Consider the following 22,663-nt stretch of genomic DNA (forward strand, 5'->3'; position numbering starts at 1 on the left):
CTTTGGTTCTATATCAAGATTTTGCGAACGAAAACAAATTTTGTATCGTAATATTAATAACTTTAGTTACTTATATCAGTTTTATTTTTCCTTTGAGCTTAAGGCCTATTTTTATAAATAAAACACTTGATTTTCTGTTTAATTATTTAATTTATTCGATATTTCGACTTTAGTCTAAGGTCATCATCAGGACTGCAAGAAACAATACAAAAACACTAATAAATTTATCAAATATTAACATTTTTGACATAAGTCATTTTCACATTTAAACAGCATATAAACAACATATAAAAATATAAATATATTTAACATAAATCATCAGCACAACTTACGTTTTAAGCAATGCTTTAAAGACTGAAATGCGAAAACAAAATAAATTAAGAAATAGCACCGAGTCAAACAAAGAGTGTGCATAAATAAATGAAGTCCCGTAATTGTAAACAAAAATTTTTATAAAAACAATATTACATTAAGCGGCGAAAAAACAGCATGCAGAAAAATTGATCACAGCAGTGTAGTGTTGTTGTTGGGAGACCTCAAGAGTGGATTTTGTGCTTTATTATTAGGTTGCGGTAGGCCCACGCACAGTGTTCAGTGTCTGCCTTAAAATTCATACGTTTATTATTAGCGGTGTCAACTATGTGTAGCATTTCTAACGTGAAGCGTTTATTATAATTTCTCTCCTCTTCTAAAATGGTGACGTTCTCAAAATCCGGGTAGTGGCCTGTGTCTTTACAATGTGCTGTTAATGCCGTTTTATTATCAGAAAAATTATTCCTTAATTTTATGTTTGATTTGTGAGCGGATATCCTTGTCTTGAGTTTAGATTTTGTAGTACCCACATATACTTTCTCGCATATGTGGGACCCGTCGCCAATACAAGGAATCCGATACACTACGTCAGATTTTTCCTCTTTAGCTATGGGATCTTTCAGTTTGCTGAATACTTTTTTTAATGGGTTGCTGTACGTAAAGGCTAGCTGCACCGTTTCCTTGTCATGCATTTTGGAATTTTTGAACCTCTCCGAGAGCCCAGGGACATAAGTAACCGATTTATAAATTTTTGCAGTTTGATTTTCCCTGTTATTATCTTTGTCACGCCTAGAGTAAAATTCGTATATAAGTTTATAGATCAATTTCGTGGGAAGTCATTATTTTCCAGGGTATCCTTAATGATATTAATGTTTTTGTTGTGGTACAGTGTGTCGCTGATGGAGAGAACACGCCTCACAAAATTTTTGGCAGTGTTAATTTTTATATTTCTAGCTTGCTGCGAGTAGAAGTTAATCAATCTTCCAGATGTTGTGGGTTTTTTGTACCAGTCTATTGTTAATCGGTTATCTCTTAATTATTGGGGTATCCAAAAAAGGTATTTTTCCGTCCTTTTCTATTTCGATCGTAAACTTAATGGATTTTATGATACCCGTTGAGTAGATTTAACAATTTGTCTGTGTCCTCTGTTTTTACTATGGCGAATAAATCGTCCACATACTTAGTTAACAATCTAGGTTTGTTGGCCGATTCCATTTCAAAACGTGTTAAAAGATCCTCCATCACAATATCGGCTATGACTGGTGATGCTGGAGAACCCATGGGCATTCCTGATCGTTGCTCATATATTTTATCTCTGTATTTAAAGTAACGATTCTCTTTAATACAAAACTTAACTACAGTTAAGAATGGTTCCTTTGTCATGGACGTGTTCTCCTTTATCTTGTCCCATTTTGATCCTGTGATTTCAAGGGCCAAATCTACTGGTATACTAGGGAATAAAGACACAACGTCGAACGACACTAAACTCTCGCCATCATACACACACGTATCGTGTATTTTATTTTTAAATTCAATTGCGTCTTTGATGTTATATTTAGATGAAAGGGTTAGTTTGTTAAGAATTTGTACAAGCAAAAAACAACGAAATAGTGGATAAATTATATAATAACAAGGTCATTGACTTGAAAGAAAAGTATCTAATCCACCCCGTATTTATGGTCTGCCGAAGATTCACAAAACAGAAACTTCACTCCGGCCTATCTGTTCGTCCGCTAATTCCCCGTCCTACAATTTATGTAAATATGTTGTACAAATTCAGACAAATTGTTAAATCTACTCAACGGGTATCATAAATCCATTAAGTTTAAGATCGAAATAGAAAAGGACGGAAAAATACCTTTCTTGGATACCCTAATAATTAAGAGAGATAACCGATTAACAATAGACTGGTACAAAAAACCCACAACATCTGGAAGATTGATTAACTTCTACTCGCAGCATGCTAGAAATATAAAAATTAACACTGCCAAAAATTTTGTGAGGCGTGTTCTCTCCATCAGCGACACACTGTACCACAAGAAAAACATTAATATCATTAAGGATACCCAGGAAAATAATGACTTCCCCACGAAATTGATCTATAAACTTATATACGAATTTTACTCTAGGCGTGATAAAGATAATAACATCGAAAATCAAACTGCAAAAATTTATAAATCGGTTACTTATGTCCCTGGGCTCTCGGAGAGGTTCAAAAATTCCAAAATGCATGACAAGGAAACGGCGCAGCTAGCCTTTACGTACAGCGACCCATTAAAAAAAGTATTCAGCAAACTGAAAGATCCCATAGCTAAAGAGGAAAAATCTGACGTAGTGTATCGGATTCCTTGTATTGGCGACGGGTCCCACATATGCGAGAAAGTATATGTGGGTACTACAAAATCTAAACTCAAGACAAGGATATCCGCTCACAAATCAAACATAAAATTAAGGAATAATTTTTCTGATAATAAAACGGCATTAACAGCACATTGTAAAGACACAGGCCACTACCCGGATTTTGAGAACGTCGCCATTTTAGAAGAGGAGATAAATTATAATAAACGCTTCACGTTAGAAATGCTACACATAGTTGACACCCCTAATAATAAACGTATGAATTTTAAGGCAGACACTGAACACTGTGCCTGGGCCTACCGCAACCTAATAATAAAGCACAAAAGCCACTCTTGAGGTCTCCCAACAACAACACTACACTGCTGTGATCAATTTTTCTGCATGCTGTTTTTTCGCCGCTTAATGTAATATTGTTTTTATAAAAATTTTTGTTTACAATTACGGGACTTCATTTATTTATGCGCACTCTTTGTTTGACTCGGTGCTATTTCTTAATTTATTTTGTTTTCGCATTTCAGTCTTTAAAGCATTGCTTAAAACGTAAGTTGTGCTGATGATTTATGTTAAATATATTTATATTTTTATATGTTGTTTATATGCTGTTTAAATGTGAAAATGACTTATGTCAAAAATGCTAATATTTGATAAATTTATTAGTGTTTTTGTATTGTTTCTTGCAGTCCTGATGATGACCTTAGACTAAGGTCGAAATATCGAATAAATTAAATAATTAAACACAAAATCAAGTGTTTTATTTATAAAAATAGGCCTTAAGCTCAAAGGAAAAATAAAACTGATATATATTTTTCCGTCCAATAAGTAACTCAATTATTTAGTTACTTATACTAAATATATGAAAATTATTATAATTCATCCATTTCAAAGATAACTGTATCATAATAAAAAAATTTCGTTGGTCAAAATAATAGGTGTATCCAACTTTTCTTAGAAATCAAAGTACACAATTGAAATATAATTCCTTACTCCACTGTTATTTTAATCACCGGTATCTCCTCCATGTTTTGTATACCTTAGCCTCTTCCATTGGTCACGACTTTAATTAATTTTTGGCAGGTTTCCAGTGGAGTGCTATCCCATCCCAATCCTTCATCTTCTGCCAAAATAACTCGCTTCTTTTGAAATGAAAAGGACTCCAGTCATCTTCTAAGGTCACTTCACAAGTTCTCAATCGGGTTGGGGCTGGGATTGACTTGGTCATTGCATACATGTGAAATTCCGCTTCTGAACCACTCAGATACCAACCGAAGAGTTGGTTTTGTACCGTTATCTTGGTGATAACTCAATCTGAGTGGCATGTTTTTCTCCGCAGTTAAAAATTTCACAAAATATCCCTGTACTCCTCAGTGATTATTGTGGTCTTTATCCAAAATAAAGAACCCAAACCTTAATAAGAGAAGCCTCTAGACAATTACGTTTCCTTCTCCATGTCTAATTGTACTTTTGGTGCATCAAGAAGAAAAAGCTTTGCCCTTCGCGCCATGTACAGTACTTTTGGAGTCCTTTCCACACAAACTAATCTTCACTTCGATGCTAAATAAAATATTTCGCAATTTTTCCCCTACAATGGGACCGCACCAATGCAGATGAACAGTGGCATATACTTGTCTCTTCTGTTTGTGTACCGTGGAGTACAAGGATGTTTTGTGAAATGTTAAGCTGGCATATGCTTTCTATTCTTGTATGTATTATGTGTTCCAAATATGACCCAAATCGGACCACAAATACGATTTTTGTGAATATCTCAATCTTTGCGCCACCTAGCGGCGATTTTTTTCTTATTATTGCATTTTCATCGGGTTTTGAACTATATTCCAAGTTTTAAGCTTGTAGCTTATCGGGAAGTTACTTAAATCAAAGAGCGTAGATTAATAAGAGGGAGCATTGTAGAGTCGTTCATTCTCCACAGAGTGGGACGGCTGCGCCAGGAATACACCATACGTTTTGCCCCTGCTTCGTTTTTACCACATGGATTAAAAAAGTCATGAGCCTGGGCATTCGCGTAATTTTAGTGATGTTAATTGCATGGCGCCAGCGCCAAAGCCAGCTCAATAATAGCTTATTGGGTCCACCACGTTATCCCCAAAATCAAAATCCCCAAATCAAAATCCCCAAAATCAAAATCCCCAAACTCATAATCCCCAACACAAAATCCCCATTTTATGTGTGAAATAAACTCAAATTAGGTTTAAAATCGCCGCGACCAAAAAAGGCTAATAATCCATACCAACTTTCTGCATAGGAGGCCTTCGGCCGCGCACCGCCACGGTGATGTCCTTCTGCGTAGTACACGCTTATGTTAGCTAGTTCGAATTAGAGCGACTAGCAGTCCTATATATGGATAAGTAAAAATATGTATTGCCAAAACGTGAATATATAGTTATACATACATAAATATGAATGAAAGAGGAAAGAGATATAGCTATTTTTACACGGTCATGATGTTTATCGTAGCACTGGGATTTTGTGTTTGGGGATTTTGATTTTGGAGATTTTGAATTTGTGGATTATGTGTTTGGGTATTTTTATACTCAGTTGAGCAGAGCTCATAGAGTATATTAAGTTTGATTGGATAACGGTTGGTTGTACAGGTATAAAGGAATCGAGATAGATATAGACTTCCATATATCAAAATCATCAGGATCGAAAAAAAATTTGATTGAGCTATGTCCGTCCGTCCGACCGTCCGTCCGTTAACACGATAACTTTAGTAAATTTTGAGGTATCTTGATGAAATTTGGTATGTTGGTTCCTGAGCACTCATCTCAGATCGCTATTTAAAATGAACGATATCGGACTATAACCACGCCCACTTTTTCGATATCGAAAATTTCGAAAAACCGAAAAAGTGCAATAATTCACTACCAAAGACAGATAAAGCGATGAAACTTGGTAGGTGAGTTGAACTTATGACGCAGAATAGAAAATTAGTAAAATTTTGGACAATGGGCGTGGCACCGCCCACTTTTAAAAGAAGGTAATTTAAAACTTTTGCAAGCTGTAATTTGGCAGTCGTTGAAGATATGATTTTGGCAGGAACGTTACTCCTATTACTATATGTACCCTTAATAAAAATTAGCTAAATCGGAGAAGGACCACGCCCACTTTTAAAAAAAATTTTTTTTTTAAAGTAAAATTTTAACAAAAAATTGAATATCTTTACAGTATATAAGTAAATTATGTCAGCATTCAACTCCAGTAATGATATCGTGCAACAAAATACAAAAATAAAAGAAAATTTCAAAATGGGCGTGGCTCCGCCCTTTTTCATTTAATTTGTCTAGGATACTTTTAATGCCATAAGTCGAACAAAAATTTACCAATCCCTTTGAAATTTGGTAGAGGCATAGATTTTATTACGTTAACTGTTTTCTGTGAAAATGGGCGAAATCGGTTGAAGCCACGCCCAGTTTTTATACACAGTCGTCGTTTGTCCTTCCGCATGGCCGTTAACACGATAACTTGAGCAAACATCGACATATATTTACTGAACTTACTTCACGTATTCACTTTATCTTGGTATAAAAAATGAACGAAATCCGACTATGACCACGCCCACTTTTTCGATATCGAAAATTACGAAAATGAAAAAAATGCCATAATTCTATACCAAATACGAAAAAAGGAATGAAACATGGTAATTGGATTGATTTATTGACGCGAAATATAACTTTAGAAAAAACTTTGTAAAATGGTTGTGACACCTACCATATTAAGTAGAAGAAAATGAAAAAGTTCTGCAGGGCGAAGTAAAAAACCCTTGAAATCTTGGCAGGTATTACATATATAAATAAATTAGCGGTATCCAACAGATGATGTTCTGGCTCACCCTGGTCTACATTTTGGTCGATATCTGGAAAACGTCTTCACATATACAACTACCACCACTCCCTTTTAAAACTCTCATTAATGCCCTTAATTTGATACCAATATCGTACAAACACATTCTAGAGTCACCCCTGGTCCACCTTTATTGCAATACCTCGAAAAGGCGTCCACCTATAGAACTAAGGCCCACTCCCTTTTAAAATACTCATTAACACCTTTCATTTGATACCCATATTGTACAAACGTATTCTAGATTCACCCCTGGTCCACCTTTATGGCGATAATTCGAAAAGGCGACCACCTATACAACTACCACCACTCCCTTTTAGAACCCTCATTAATACCTTTAATTTGATACCCATATCGTACAAACATATTCTAGAGTCACCCCTGGTCCACCTTTATGGCGATATTTCGAAACGGCGTCCACCTATAGAACTAAGGCCCACTCCCTTTTAAAATACTCATTAACACCTTTCGTTTGATACCCATATTGTAAAAACGGATTCTAGAGGCACCCCTGGTCCACCTTTATGGCGATATCTCGAAAAGGCGACCACCTACACAACTACCACCACTTCCTTTTAAAGCCCTCATTAATACCTTTAATTTGATACCCATATCGTACAAACAAATTCTAGGGTCACCCCTGGTCCACCTTTATGGCGATATCTCGAAACGGCGTCCACCTATGGAACTAAGGATCACTCCCTTTTAAAATACTCTTTAACACCTTTCTTCCGATACCCATATTGTACAAACAAATTCTAGGGTCACCCCTGGTCCACCTTTATGGAGATATCTCGAAACTGCGTCCACCTATGGAACTAAGGATTACTCCCTTTTAAAATACTCATTAACACCTTTCATTTGATACCCATATCGTACAAACAAATTCTAGAGTCAACCCTGATCCACCTAAATGGCGTCCACCTATAGAACTATGGCCCACTCCCTCATAAAATACTCTTTAATGCCTTTCATTTGATACACATGTCATACAAACACATTCCAGGGTTCCCCTCGGTTCATTTTCCTACATGGTTATTTTCCCTTATGTTGTCACCATAGCTCTCAACTGCGTATGTAATGTTCGGTTACACCCGAACTTAGCCTTCCTTACTTGTTTTTCTTTGGGGATTTTGTATTTGGGTATTTTTTTTTTTGGGGATTTCGTGGCACTCCCTAGCTCATTGACGCAATGACTCCAAGCGAATTTTTGACGCTACTTAGTAGTGAGTGCGTAGTACATTTCACTTGCGCTATTGAGTGAAACGACTTTTGTGTGTCAGATACGAGTTTGGTGTTATTGGCGCTACTGGCAATGATGACACTGAGCTGATGACTGTAGCGCTGGTAGTTCAGCTTTTGAATCAGAGAAAGAATTGATGACTCGTGTAAATTATTATGGCTTTGGCTATTATTGGCTGTGACTTTGAACTAAAGAAATGTTGCGGACATAACAAGCAGAGTCATTTTTGAGTTTTATATTTTAGATTTAATGCACAATTAATATGGGTGTGTTTGAGCAGCCAAATAATAACAGTAGTATTGCTAAAGTGCTGCTTAGTTGATGGAATGTCGCTAATTTCCTAGTGTTGATCAATAGATTGCCAACATTTCGTTCAACGAACGCGCGATTTTGCCACATATGCTCAAATTTTCCAAGATTTTCCATTGTTGATTTAATATAAGCTGTTATGCCAATATTTTTCAGCCAGCTTATTTCAAATTGGTAATTTTTCTAAAAGCAAAATAAATTACAGCAAAGATTACAGAGTTAAACAGCCTAAAAAAATCAACTATGTTGAGGAGGACAGCATAGCAAAAAGTATGGTGAATTCTTCGCGCAGCCGTCCTACAAATTCCACAAAGTTTTACAAGTCTACAATGTACCATCTTATAATTTTTAAAATCTTTGCTTAAATTTCAATTACAAAAAAAGTGCTGTCCAGCCTGTCAAGTCAACCTAAATAAAACCGTTTAAAAAAAATCGATTTACTGCCAACCAACTCTAACAATAGCGGGGTCAGTTAAAATGTACTGAATTATCGTGGAAAATCACGTGTCAGGAGAGAAGTCCTGTCTTGTTTTAAGTTCACTCTGACTGTTGGTCATGTGGAAGAAGGTTTCATTACCTTGTGACTCTTTCATGGTTTGATAACAACTAAGTTCCACACAGTTTAGGTATTGCTGGATATTACCGATAATTATCGAAAGCGGTTTCGCCATTTATTTGCCAAAGCAATGCAAAGACTGAGCTCGAATCGTAACATACGATCACGGATCGGCAACCATACGAAAGAAAATTACGTGAGACGTCAAACGTATAAACAAAATGGGATTATAACATACAAACGGAACGTAATTTATTTTCAATTCACAAAAATTTTACGATCCACATTAGGTGGAGCTGTATTTTTAGCTCACAATAGATTATGAACTGTCAAATTGGTTGCAAAAATATAAAAAATAAAAAAAAACTGCGATAGATACAATTTTATTGTTGTGTTTGTAATAGCGACCCTTTGCACTTATCGAACAAAGCGCAAGCATATCATTTATGTATTGTTTCTTTGTAACAAAAAAATTTGCAGGTAAAAGTCTAGAGCAGGGCTCGACTGCTAATACGCGTCCAAAAATATCGAAAGAAGTGTCAAAAAATGCGTATTAACCTCGACAACAATAATCCGAAGGCGGAAAAGAAAAGTTTTATCTGTCAGAAAATATTTGTAGTTGAAGTTGGCAATTTTCATGTGGTTTTTGTAATGTTGTGCACTGAAAAAAAATTTGTGTACAAAGGGATTTTGCACGCATTTAATTTTGATCCCAACCCATTGGTGGACCGGCCATGTTAAAATTTTTCTTTTCTGTCGGATTATTGTTGTCGAAGTCAATACGCGTCTTTTGACACCTCTCTCGATATTTTTGGATGCGTATTAGCAGTCGACTTCTGTTCTAGACTATTACATATATGTATATGTAATACTCCTATATTGCTACAAAAGGCTAGGTACATTCCCAAACATCAGAGTGCCGATATATTGCTGTTTAAACGTTTTTGTTTTTGTATTCAATAATCGAATGTACCTAAATTAAATTTTTTTCTTGTCACACCTATGCTGCTACAATCACAAAAATTTTATAGGATTTCGAATTCAAAACACATTGCGAACATTTTCTTTTAGCAATATAGGAGTATTACATATATGCTATTACATACCTTATTACAGTTTCTTGAGATTTCGCTTATCGTAAGGAGCTTTTAGTTACTTTCTGGAGAAGTTAAATTTGAAGCAAGCCGTTACCAAAGGTGGTGTCTCGCCATGAACTCTGCCAATATTTTTTTTTTTTTTGGCTTGGATTAAGCTTGTTTGAACTCGAACTTTGTTAATAATAAGAGTTTGAAATTTGTTATTATATTTAACCCAAATTTTTATTTTATTTATTCATCTCTTTTAACAATTTTCTTACATTTTGAATAAAATTTGTGTGTATACGATCGCCAGTTTGTGTTCGAATGAAAGTGGAACGTAAGGTGTACATTCAGTCACTCGTCACGTATGTTGCGATCCAAAATCACGATCGAAGTAGTACGTTCACGTATGTCATAATCCGGAAATCATGTATTTACGTGACGAGTTATACGATCACGGATGTTACATGCCCCTGTTTTATCTTGTCTGAATAAGGGTTTTAAAAGCTAACGTGCAAAGCCTACTTGGTTCAAGTCCTGAGTAAAGCAACATGGAAATTAAAAAAAAAAACTTCAATTAGAAACAAGTTTTTCTAAGCGTAGTCGCGCCTCGGTAGTGCTTTGGCAAACACTCTGAATGTGTTCCTCTCATAAAAAGCTTCTCAATGAAAATTCGTCTGCCTTGAAAACGCCGTTCGGAGTCGGCATAAAACATGTAGGGCCCCGCACGTCAATGTGTAGGAAAGACTAAAAGGAGCACGAAGCATATTGGAAGAGAAGCTCGGCATAAGATCTCTACGCGCCAATTATTTTTTATTTGCTTACAACATTCATAAACGCTAAAATAATAATAGACGAATTTATCTATCGTTGTATGGGTGGCTTTTCTCTGGGTTTTAACGCCTCGTCCTTTCAGATAATTGTAAATTATGCGCTTCGCGAAGCGACCATTCCTTTTCCAGCGTCTTAGTAGTCGTTGCGAAGTGGATTTGGTATTTTCGTTTGAGGAAGACATCCCAGGTGTATCGAATATTGCGACCTTGATGCTTTATTTTCACGGCAGCCGGATCTATGCATCGTAATGAATTGGGTTTTACCCGACCAAGAGCTTTTACCGTAGCATAACCCGGTTTAATCGGGCATGTTCCATATCCATGATTGAACATATCGACTTACCAGGACGAAATATTTTTACAATAACAGTAAAATCACATTATATTTGGTTTGGTTGAAACCAATTTGTTGTTATAGAAATTGGCTGGATGCTTAATGAGCGGGCTCTTTAAATGCTATAAATTACACCGATATAAAAAAAAGGTGCACATGGTAATGCGACAGATATATACGCATTTATTTTGATGCGGCTTTACGGGCCGTGTTTCGGACTGAACTTTAAATACCGAAAAAAGGAATTACTTTCGTTTTAATAATTTGGGAAAAATTTTTACAACGTGACATCAGGACGGATAAGGCGACAGCTGTTTCGATTATACCTTGTAATCTCTTCAAAGCCTTTTCTCCCGGGAGTGTGGGATTTGAACCCTCACTCTTACGATGGTTGAAGTGTTACAAACGCGTTCAGCCACGCCATGCCTTAGTTGTTGTAAACTTTATCCCAATTGCCTTCCTTGCATATTTTATTCTTTTTACACAGTACATACTTTATATGTAATCATGTGTTAAAGTTTTGCCTGTTGGTAATGCGGTTTCAAAGAAACTGTTTTTTTTTGCTTTTGTTCTACTTATAGAACTATTGAACGTTTTTGAGGTTAAAATCGAACTTGGACCCGCTAGATCAATTCTGAATCAGCGCATCAAAATACATGGCAGTACACGTGTCACATTACCAGATCTGCTAGCTTTCTTTTGTGTTACTTAACGTTTTTGATTTTTTCGAAGATCTGCCTTTGACCCCTGTTAATACTTGTCATAAAGGCTTAAAAACAAAACAATTCATATAACTTTATGCACAATTTGCCACAACCGCAAACCACTATATTTCCGCACCCCCAGCGGGTTAGGGGGTCCGAATATACCCGCGGCAGGTATGCCTGTCGTAAGAGGCGACTAAAATACCAAATTCAAAGGGTTGTGTAGCGCAACCCTTCAGGTTGTCAGCGCAATACATAGCTTCTCCAAACTCAATTGTCAACCTCACCTATCCGCGGCGAATCCTGTTTAACTAGCAGACGAGGTTCTGACGACCCCAAGCTCTTCATGGAACTTGGGGGTGGGGAAGGAGGGGTGGTCTGAAGGTTTAATGTGGCCATATAAATCGTTCCGGAGATGGTCGGGATAGCACCTTAATGGTGCTGTGTTACCGGAGCGCACCGGATCCGTATCCAGCAAAGGACCATCACATCGATAACACTTCTCAAATACTTGGGGGAGCAACATTATCGCTACGACAACAACAACAATAGCTATATTTCCGCAATATACGAGTATGCAAAAAGTTTGAAAGGTAGCAGTACAGTCTTCTAGGTCTTCCATCCGTAAAACCGCAAACTGTGGCACAGTCTTGCTAAAGTATATAATATATACATATATTTAAATAAATATATTGTTTAATAAATTACTAGACGCTTCATCCACAGATGAGTCACGCAGCAGTCTACAAGTCACCACCTCAAATCAACCAAAATCGCAATATTTCTCACGTATGCCACAAGCTTGCCCCATATGTGATCAACAGTATAACAATTATAACAATGTACTGCGTCACATGGAATCGAAACATCCCGATCAATTGCCGCAAACATATAAATGTGTTAAATGTAGTATTGGCTATCCACGGTTATCAAATTTACGTGAACATATGGTTAGCGCTCATGCAGCAGATAAGGCACGACATACTGGTTTTGAATATATTGTGAATGCGGATGCGGTTAAGATTGCCTATGGTAATACACAAAATGTTTACACAGGACGTTATGATTATGTGATGAAAGATTTAATGTCAATAACAAATGGCGGTTCAGTGGGTAGGTGTTGCTTTAAAGTAGATATTTCCTTTTTTAAAACGTTTTGTTTACTTGGAAGCTGTTTAGGTGTGTTAGTTTTCTAGTTTAGTATTTATTTAGCTCTAGAAGGCTAGTCACACACCTGCTTTGGTCATATATAATAAAAGTTTCACAAATTTTCAAAAAATTATTCACATATTAAAAATCTAAAGAACCGAAATTTATATACATAAATGTGAAATACATGATGTTTTTTTTTAGCTAACAATAGTAATCTTCATGATTCAATCGCAAGAGGTTTGCTCGACTGACAAATTTTTTGACAATTGCAGCCATTTTGCTCCCAAATCGCATTGACATCCGTACATCAGTACTGAACTGCATAATTCATTAGAACATTTTTTTTTAATTTGATGATGAATTTATTAACCATGGCATGATCTATTATACTATGTTTAAACAGAAAAATAAATTGAGGCAATTTCGATTTAAATTGAGTGGTGTTCATACAACTCAATTTAGCTTACACAATTGTAATTTGATAGCTGGTTGGCTTATCTCTACAGCAACATCGTACCTTTGATCAGACTTTCAAAACGTGCGTGTTGGTATTAGGCGAATGGAATGGAATGAAAACTTAAAACTTTGAAATTTGTGTGTGTTGTACGAAAATGTTTTCCATGTTTTGGTTTCATTTTTAGGTTGCCATCTTCTTTTGACAATCCCTACTCCAGTGAAATGAAAGAAATCAAATCGGCTGATGAGATGATCCAACCACATAGTTGAGCCATGCGTAATTGACGTTTAAATCTACTCAATAAACACACCTTATAAGGTTGCATTTGCAGTTTGAAACAATTTATAACGCAATATTTTTATAGATTGGCAATATATTATTACAATTTATTATATGATAAATTGCGTAATAAATTTCCCAAATGGTATAAATTGCCAATTTGGTGTGTGTTTGTCCATAGTATTAGTGTGGCTGAACTTGGTTAATTTTATGAAAAGTACAAACACTAAGGAATCGTCCACTAACCTAAACCTATGAACACAAGAAACGTTAACCAATTTAAAATTCAACGTCAAAAACTCGACTTGTAAATCGGTTCACGTAAAAATGTTATTAGTAAATAATGGCGTTGCCAAAACGAAATGTATTCATTGAGCATGTTAATTGTTCATTCCGTATGTTCGGAGCATTCGTCTCCATTTAAGAATTTGTGGAATCGTTTTATATTTGCAATATTATGTATATACTTATTTGAAATATTCGGACCTCGTGAGGTAGCATGAAACGAACTTGTTCCGAATATTCTAAATTAACGGTTTATCCGAAGAACTTCCATGAATACTTAAATGGAAGAGAGCTTTCCGAAATTTCAGAATAAAAATCCCAATAAACCTAGCACGACCGCAAAAAAGCTCAACTCTTCTGTCAAAGTGAAGGCCGGAATATAAAGTTCTAAGAAAATAACCCATGTTCTTTTAACTTTTTGGCAGTTCATTGCGGCTGCTGAGTAGAGTTATCACCCCATGTCGCAATTTCGCACATTGTCACAAAAACGCCTTATATTAGAATTAGATTGAAGAACGCCTTATTTCAGAATGCTTTTCATTAACACCATCTTATGTCAAAATGAACTTATGCTCATATAGGGAGTTTTTGCAACAAATTTTGAGATAGCGTATTTTTGCATAAAATTATAACGTACGACATTCTTCAAACAAATTCTGAAAGAATGACCAAACGAACTTAACTCTTTATCAATACACGAAATATTTAGTAGAAATGAATTAAGTCCTCTAAAACCTGTTCGCATTTACAAATTTATTATCTGTACTAATATACTACTAAAGGTACTTTTCTACTACCATTTTCGCTGATGCGGATTGAATTATTCCCTGTTTTCCTTACTTCATCCAGATTTTTCAAGTTGGGAGTGTCAAAGCTCTGTCATCATTGGAGAACAAACCTCTAGTTATTGAATTATGAGTAATCTTTATAATTGTTTGACTTTTCGTTGTCTAGTGAATGAGTCATAAGCTCTTTACTGACTAGTTCAAACCGGTAGAATTGACAAATTGGGTTAGAAAGATACTTTCTATTCATCATTATCTATACTTCCGAAACTAATAACTTTTTTATAGATTAAAAACATTAATTTAAACATTTTATTTTTGTAATACAGCGGACGACGATGAGAATTCCAGTGAGAATGTAGCAAAGAAAATGCGCACAGATAACGGTGCTGCTGTAACAACTAGCATTGGTGGCAATACCAGCGGTAGTGGGAACGTTTTTACCAGTTTGAAGGAATGTCCCATTTGCAATGCGGTTTTCAGCAACAATATAGGTCTTTCCAATCATATGCGTTCACATAGTGCAGCTGCACAAAATAGCGCACTTTCACCAGGTGCTTTAAACCCCACAAAATCAGCCCCCAGCGGCCTAACTATAACACCAGCACCATCACCTTCTAAACCACCAACACCACCAGCTATGCAACATCAGACCGCTGTACAAAAAGCGATTTTCAAACGTAGTCTAGAACAAGCTGCTGATCGTCGTTTCCGACGCATGCGTTGTCGTCTCTGTCAGCGTCGTTTCTCTTCAAAGAAATCTTATCGTTTCCATATGCTAAATGATCATCAAATACGTAATGTACAATTTATTAAATGTAAATTATGTGATGCTGAATTTGCATATGAAAAGGGCCTGAAAGTGCACATGTTCAAAATACACAATACATTATTAAAAGATGAAATGATTGTTAAACAATTTGAATGTGATATATGTTCGATTGTATATCGCAGTGAAGGTGAGTTAAAGCTTCATAAAGCTAGTGTACATGGCAGTGCGACAGCAGCATCTACAGAGAAACAGGGTGGTGCTGATGAGATCACAGCGACAAATTTTGAAACTGAGGCTAGTAGTGCCGCAAATCCAGCAGATCGTTCGGGTATATCGACGCCGGCGAGTAGTGTAGGTGGTACTGGTGGTGGTGGTGCAACTGATCGCAGTACTTTGAATACTTCAGCAACAACTGGACCCTTATATTGGTATCAATGCAAATATTGTCCATCGAACTTCAATACTAACAAAAAGTTGGCGATTCATATAAATTCTCATGACGAATTCGATTCTAATGATTATTCCTGTAAGGATTGCGGAAACGTATATAGCGGACGTAAGAGTTTATGGGTAAGTTGAAAACATAATAGTGTATGAGGTGGGTTTTGTCTAAGTCAATCCAGAGTCGAGTAGAGGTCCCACAAACCCCTACTGAATAACTACACAATATTTATGTGTTACGAACACACGCACACACGGCTGGCAATATTAGGCGGGTAGCAGCTTTCCGTCGCAAGATGGCGAGGGGGCGGAGCGGCGGCTAACGGTCGTTGGAGTAGAGGGGGTTCGGTAGGGCGGTTGAACGGTCGGGTAACGGACGGACTCGTACGGCGGTACGGAATCAGCGGCGGGATAGAATCAGCGGCTTAACGGCGGTAGGATGGCAAGCGGCCAACGGTCGTCGTGGCAGCGGCGTGACGGATGCAGCAGCTTAACGGCGGCAGGGCGGCGAACGGCGGTAGGATGGCAGACGGCCAACGGTCGTCGTAGCAGCGGCGTGACGGATGCAGCGGCTGAACGACGGTAGGATGGCAGACGGCCAGCGGTCGTCGTAGCAGCAGCGTGACTGATGCAGCGGCTGAACGGCGGTAGGATGGCAAACGGCCAACGGTCGTCGTAGCAGCGGCGTGATGGATGCAGCGGCTTAACGGCGGTAGGATGGCGAACGGCCGACGGTTAGTGGGGCAGCGGCGGCACCAGCAAGGCGGGATGGGCACGGCAGTAGTATGGCGGACCGGCGGGATGGAAGCAGCGGCGGCACCAGAGGGGCGACGATGCGACGGCAGCGGCGGTGGGCTACGGAGCGCGTACCAGGGCCGTGGTGAGAGGGGAAGTAGGCTGGCGATGGGGTTTACCTGGACAGCGGCGGCTCGTTCCGGGCGGGGTCGGTTGACGGTATCGGATTGATCGGCAGTCTTCGGCAGAATCGATAGGAAGCCGGTCGGTCACCTGGGGAAGAGACTGCAAGGACTCGTTAGTGCTGGTTTCACCGCTGGACACCCCCGCCTCCCTTCTTGCACACTAGTAGAAGGTGCGTAAGGGGGGCGGGGTTGTACCAGCCGATACACCGTGGGTCGACCCGTGGGCGGAGGGGAAGTGCACCTTAACGGCACAGCGGTAGCCCCTGTGCGCACGCATCGGTTCACGGTCGGAACCAGTGCTGAGAGGAAGGGGTGGAATGGTAATTTAGGCATCGGGCCGCACAACACCTAGGAGGGCGCGGGGGGCAAAGTAGCACAAGGCATCCTCCCCTTCGTCCTTACCCAAGTGAAGGGTGACTCGCGCCATGACAGCGCCCCTTCCACTCAGCCAGCCTAAGCTAGAACTGAGGGGAAGGGGTTAAATCGCCATGAAGGCGTCGGGCCACTCAACACCTAGGAGGGCGCGGGGGGCAAAGTAGCACAAGGCATCCGCCCCGTCGTCCTTACCTAAGTGAAGGGTGACCCGTGCCATGACGGCGCCCCTTCCACTCAGCCAGCTAGCAGGAGGGAAAAGTATGTCTTAAAAAAGACATCCACTCCCGCTGGCTCACCTGCGAGGACTGAATTGCAAAAATGCAAATTCGATGTTTATATGGGTGGTGCCGCAAACTGGTTGAGAAGTCAACACACCATTATTGTGATTTTCATTGGTTTGCTATTTAGTGGTTGTTGACTATGCTATAAAAGAATAAGTACAAGTGGTTGTTGGTTATGCTATAGAAAAATAAGTACAGGGAGGTTCAGGTAGCTATGCTATAGAAAAATAAGTACAGGGAGGTTCAGGTTTAAGTCAATAAGGAAATACAGGGAGGATTTACGTTATTGTAACGCTACGTTACAAGTGATAAAATCGTCTCGAACAAAGTGAAGCTTTTATAGGAAAACTTGCTGTTTATGAGAGCGCCTTCTATGTTCTAGTTCTCTCAAATAATTAAGTGGTTACCCCACATTCATATTTATTTACATTTATAATTTTTTTCTGAATAAAACAAAGTTTTATATACATAGATATTAATTCATAAACAAAAGCCCGTTTCCCCGTTTATCGAAGTCAGTTTCTAAAACAAAGCTATTGACTTTCGAAGTTCGAGATTGCACCCATCCTAATACATTTTTATTGTGCCTTTTTATACTCAGCTGAGCAGAGCTCACAGAGTATATTCACCCCTATTCTGCATTTCGACTTGGATTGAAATTTTTTCGATTTGGCAACTTTGATATTCTGTGTTCCAATCTCTTTCGATCCAACTTCGAATCGTTCGATTTTGTGTAGTTCCGTTTTTCTAAGTTGCAAATTTGTTGGCGGAAAAATATTTTATTTTTATTTTTTTTACTAATTAATAACAGAATTTTAACAAAAATGTAAGTAAAACTTGTTGAGACACGTAAAAGGCTTGATGGTGATTGTTTTTTATGTTTCCAACACAAGTGCACCTTGGCTAATTTAATGGCAACAATGCGGGATATGATGACTCCTGGGAAGCCAGCCTTCGCATGAAATTCTTGCTTCGCTTGTATTTTCTCCTCTTAGCTTTGTTCAAATGTTATCCACTGAGGGCATACTTTCGGTTGCATTACATCCAGAAACGTAGACAGTGACTTTCACACTGTTTACTCTCCCATTCCCACATTATAATCCACCCATATTCCATGCTGGTAACTGCCTTCTGCAAAAAATCTCAAAGCAGCTACTACAATATTAAGGGCAGATGTCGATGCCGAAGTCCTTGGACGAATTCGCCCCGAAAAAGTATCTAACACATACTTGAAAGCATCCTTATTAAGTCGAAAGTTTTTTTTTGAACCTAAATAAGAAAATAAGTCATTAAACTTTACCACTTTTAAGTTCAATTTCTTAAAATTCGTCACTCATCTCAAATAGATTACACAAATCTCGCAATATTTGCCTTTCCATTCTCGCCTGGCCATTTTCGTATGCGTTGCTTTCCAACTCCACAAATAATGCCGCGGCTATTGATTCCATTATAATAGACAGCTATAATTTGTGTCTGTTCGTTGGGTCCAGTTATATGCCAAAGAAAGCTGCCGAAGTAGAGGAAGATGAAGCGAAAACATAAACAATCCTTGCGGAAAGAATAAATTTTAATTTCCAATGTTTTTTATTAAATAAAATATCAGGAGCTATTCTGTTTTTGCGCAGGCTTGCTAAAACTTCTTTTTATTTAATGAATCTTTCTTTTCTACCGAAAAAAGGCATTGCCACATTATCACATTTTTACAAGTGAGTATCACTAAGAAGACCTTACATAATTTTGCCTACAGAGGGCAGCGTCAGTATTTACAGAGTAGAAGCGAACACCTGATTGGTTGTTCGCCACATTCGTTACCTTAAACGCAGGTTGCCGTACTTTTACACTAAATGATTGCGTTTGCCGAGCTTCTTATTCTATTCCTCAATAGATGGCAGTAACAACGCAACTCTTAAGGTTGGTACGCAACCATTTTCGGATAGCAACCGACACTTCCACATTTCAGTGGATTACAGCTTCGGCCAACCTGACTATAATCGACTCGATTATTTATGAGTTTTTCTATTTACATATTATGTACTTATTCTAGCTAAACCTAATACATGCGAGAAGTGTCGCCTGGGTTTTGCTGAGGGCTATTCAAGCTCTTTTTGGTCTGCTGATCATCTTCTAATGCGCGAAGCTTCAACAATGCCATCATAGGGTAACTGACTTAATTGGCAATTCTCAATGTCTCTAATTACATACCGATCATGTGGTAATATTTCATGGATCACATACGGGCCCCTGTATTTCGGTATAAGTTTTTTATTAGTTCTAACAGTTGTATCGACATTACGTATTACTACGAAATCACCTTCGGCGTATGTCTCAGGTGGCTTACTACTTTTGGAAAAGTACCTTAAGTTGTATTCTTGTGACCTCTCAATAGCTGCAAGGGCGATGCCAGAGTTGTCTCGTGACTCGGTGTCCCGTTGACTTCTTGTTTGTCCTCGATATGTTCTGTCAGCTCATCGACTACAGCGCCCTTCTCTTCTACGCCGAACAGCAACACGCTTGGAGAGTGCCCAGTAGTAGAGTGTATGGTATTATTTAAGCTATATTCAGCTTGTCCTAACATGACTGACCAGTTGGCGTGATTTATCGGCTCAGTAATTTTGGTCAAAACGGCTTTGATGACCCTATTTACTCTTTCTACTTCACCATTCGCTTGCGGCGAGGCGGTGGCAACTTTGACATGAGATACATTATTTTTTAACAGGTATGCGCTGAATTCGAGAGAAGTAAAACAAGAGCCGCGGTCTGATATTAACCTCTTCGGTCTACTATAGTAGCTGAAGTATTTCTCGAGACTGGCTATGACTTCTTTTGTGCTTGTGGAATTTACCGGATATAGGCGGACAAATTTAGTAAATGCGTCGATCACCACTAGGATATATTTCCGCTTTGAGTTGACGGAAGGCAATGGACCAAAGTGGTCGACATGTATGGTATCGAACGGTATAGGTTTTTTTTGAATATTATGCAGATTGCGCTTGGTCACATTAGCAGGGGCAGAAAACATAATGCACTTGATACAATTTCGAATGAAATTTTCAACTTTATCTCTAAGTTTGGGTATCCAATAGTGTTTTTTTATTTGATCACATGTCTTGTCAATGCCTAAGTGACAGATTTTCTCGTGAATCAGCCTAATAACGTTGTCTTCCATATCTTTTGGAACTAACATCTGCAAGTAACCCTCCCCCTCTCTCCTAAAGACAAGGCCATCCGCTAATTCGTAGTTCAACACAGACCCCAGCTCTAGTTTCTCCCGTAACTTTCTTATGGAATCATCTCGGTATTGTGAGGCTTGTATATAAAAGTCAACTTCATTGGCGTCAATAGCTGATACAAGTTCGCATGGTTCAGCCAACATATTTGGCTCACCAGCGAGGGCTACAAGTGAATCGGACGTGTTGGCGGTATCAGCTTCGGTGCATCGGCTAAGTGCATCAACATGCGCCATGTTTACTCCACCTCTGTGCAGGATTGTGTAATTATAGTTTTCAAGTTCTAGGGCCCATCTGGCTATCCGCGGGTTAAGCTGTTTTTTACTTAAAGTCATTCGGTTACGATGCAGTCTGTGACTATCTTAAACGGAATACCCTCTAAATAGACTCTGAAGCGACGTAGTGCATATATGATGGCTAAGGTCTCTAGTTCAAAGCTATGGTATCTCGCCTCTGCGGCCGTAGTAGCTTTTGAAAAATACATAACCGGATGCAGACGGCTGTCCGTTTGCCTTTGTAGCATAACCGAGCCGAAGCCCGCCGAACTCGCATCACAGTGCAACTCTGTCTGTTTCTTTGATTCATATATAGCTAGCACTGGTGCGGCCGACAGTTTGTTTTTTAGCTCTTCGAAAGCCTGCAGAGATTCTTTTGACCACTCGAATTTAATACCTTCCCGTGTCAACTTTTGCAAAGGGCCAGAGATCCTTGCAAAATTTTGAATAAACTTCCTAAAGTAAGAGAAGAGTCCCAAGCACGCCTTAAGCTCCTTCTGATTCCTGGGCAGCCTATATTTTCGAATTGCTTCTACATGTGCGTCACTGGGTCGTACGCCATCTGAACTAACGGCATAACCTAGATAATCGAGTTTATTAAACCCAAATAAACATTTATCGAGCTTTAATTCTAAACCCCTCTCTCTCATCCTCCTAAGTACTCTGCCCAAAAGCTCGATATAAGCTTCAAAATCTTCAGTGGCTACGATTATATCATCCATATACACCATAATTAACCCTTCATCGACTAAATCTTTGAAAATGTTGTGAATATATCGCTGGAATACTGCGGGTGCGTTCTTCAGGCCAAATGGCATACGAACGTATTCGAATTGACCATACGGTGTTACGAAAGACGTATATTTAATGGAGTCGGCTGCCATTTTCACATGAAAGAAACCGTTTCGCAGATCAAAAGTTGAAAAAAAAAATGTTTCCACCCAAGTAACCGAGACAATCTTCGATTAACGGAAGCGGAAAATTGTCACGAGCCGTCAATTTGTTAAGCGGGCGATAGTCAACGCACTTGCGTATCTCGCCACTCTTTTTCCTAACTAACACGATCGCAGAGGCATAAGGTGATTCGCTTGGCCTGATTATGTTTTTTCTTAATAGTTCATCTGTTGTTTTCGCAGTTCGGCTTTTTCATAATGGGACAGCCTTCTTGGCGCTGAATGGAATGGTTTGTCGTCGACCAGTATAATTTTCATTTCATAGTCATATGGACGAACATCAATACCTGTAGGGTTCACATAGTTATCGACTAATGTTTTTTCTAATTGTGCTATATTCTTTTTTCCAAGGGCGCTGTTTATCTTTACCTCGGACACAGATGCGCTCAGCTCATTGAAACTACCTTCAGATGGAAATATATCGAGTTGGCACAATCCGTCAGTAGGAGACCCCTGAGACATCATACCCGTGTGTGATTGGTTTATCTCACCGTCCAACTTATCATTGGATCCATTGTTGTGTGACTCTGAACAACCCTCTGCAACCTTAAAACTACATGTACCATTTGGATCAAGCGCACAAAAATAAGATTTTCCATCTAGTAAATGATTATATAATTGATTTGGGTGATCTATTCCGCCATATTTAAGTGAACATAAATGAATATTAAATTTTTTGAGAAAATCTCGACCTAAGATAAGAGGAATTTCCATGGTGTCATCGGGCACCACATTTAAGACAATTGTGTTAATTTTATTTTTAAACTTTATTTCAGCTTTGATTTTTCCAAGAGTTAACAATTTAAAACTTCCTAAACCTCTATAAATTGATTTCACGGGGGTTCCGTCAACGTCTATTGGTACTGCGGACTTCCGAA

At 38.5% G+C, this 22,663-nt stretch overlaps 1 protein-coding gene across 3 annotated transcripts in view; it reads left to right on the plus strand.

The window, feature by feature from the left end:
* Window positions 1–22,663, plus strand: part of hang (hangover) — a 111,214-nt gene that overhangs the window by 60,099 nt on the left and 28,452 nt on the right. Inside the window, exons 5-6 of one of the 3 annotated variants that reach the window (XM_067783468.1) lie at window positions 12,295–12,696; window positions 14,871–15,883. In XM_067783468.1, coding sequence (XP_067639569.1) covers window positions 12,295–12,696; window positions 14,871–15,883 — 1,415 coding nt within the window. The remainder of the gene's footprint in view (window positions 1–12,294; window positions 12,697–14,870; window positions 15,884–22,663) is intronic. The other 2 variants (XM_067783470.1, XM_067783469.1) reach the window with 2 other exon arrangements.

Source organism: Eurosta solidaginis, chromosome 4 (assembly GCF_040869045.1).
Source record: "Eurosta solidaginis isolate ZX-2024a chromosome 4, ASM4086904v1, whole genome shotgun sequence".
Taxonomy (NCBI): domain Eukaryota; kingdom Metazoa; phylum Arthropoda; class Insecta; order Diptera; family Tephritidae; genus Eurosta; species Eurosta solidaginis.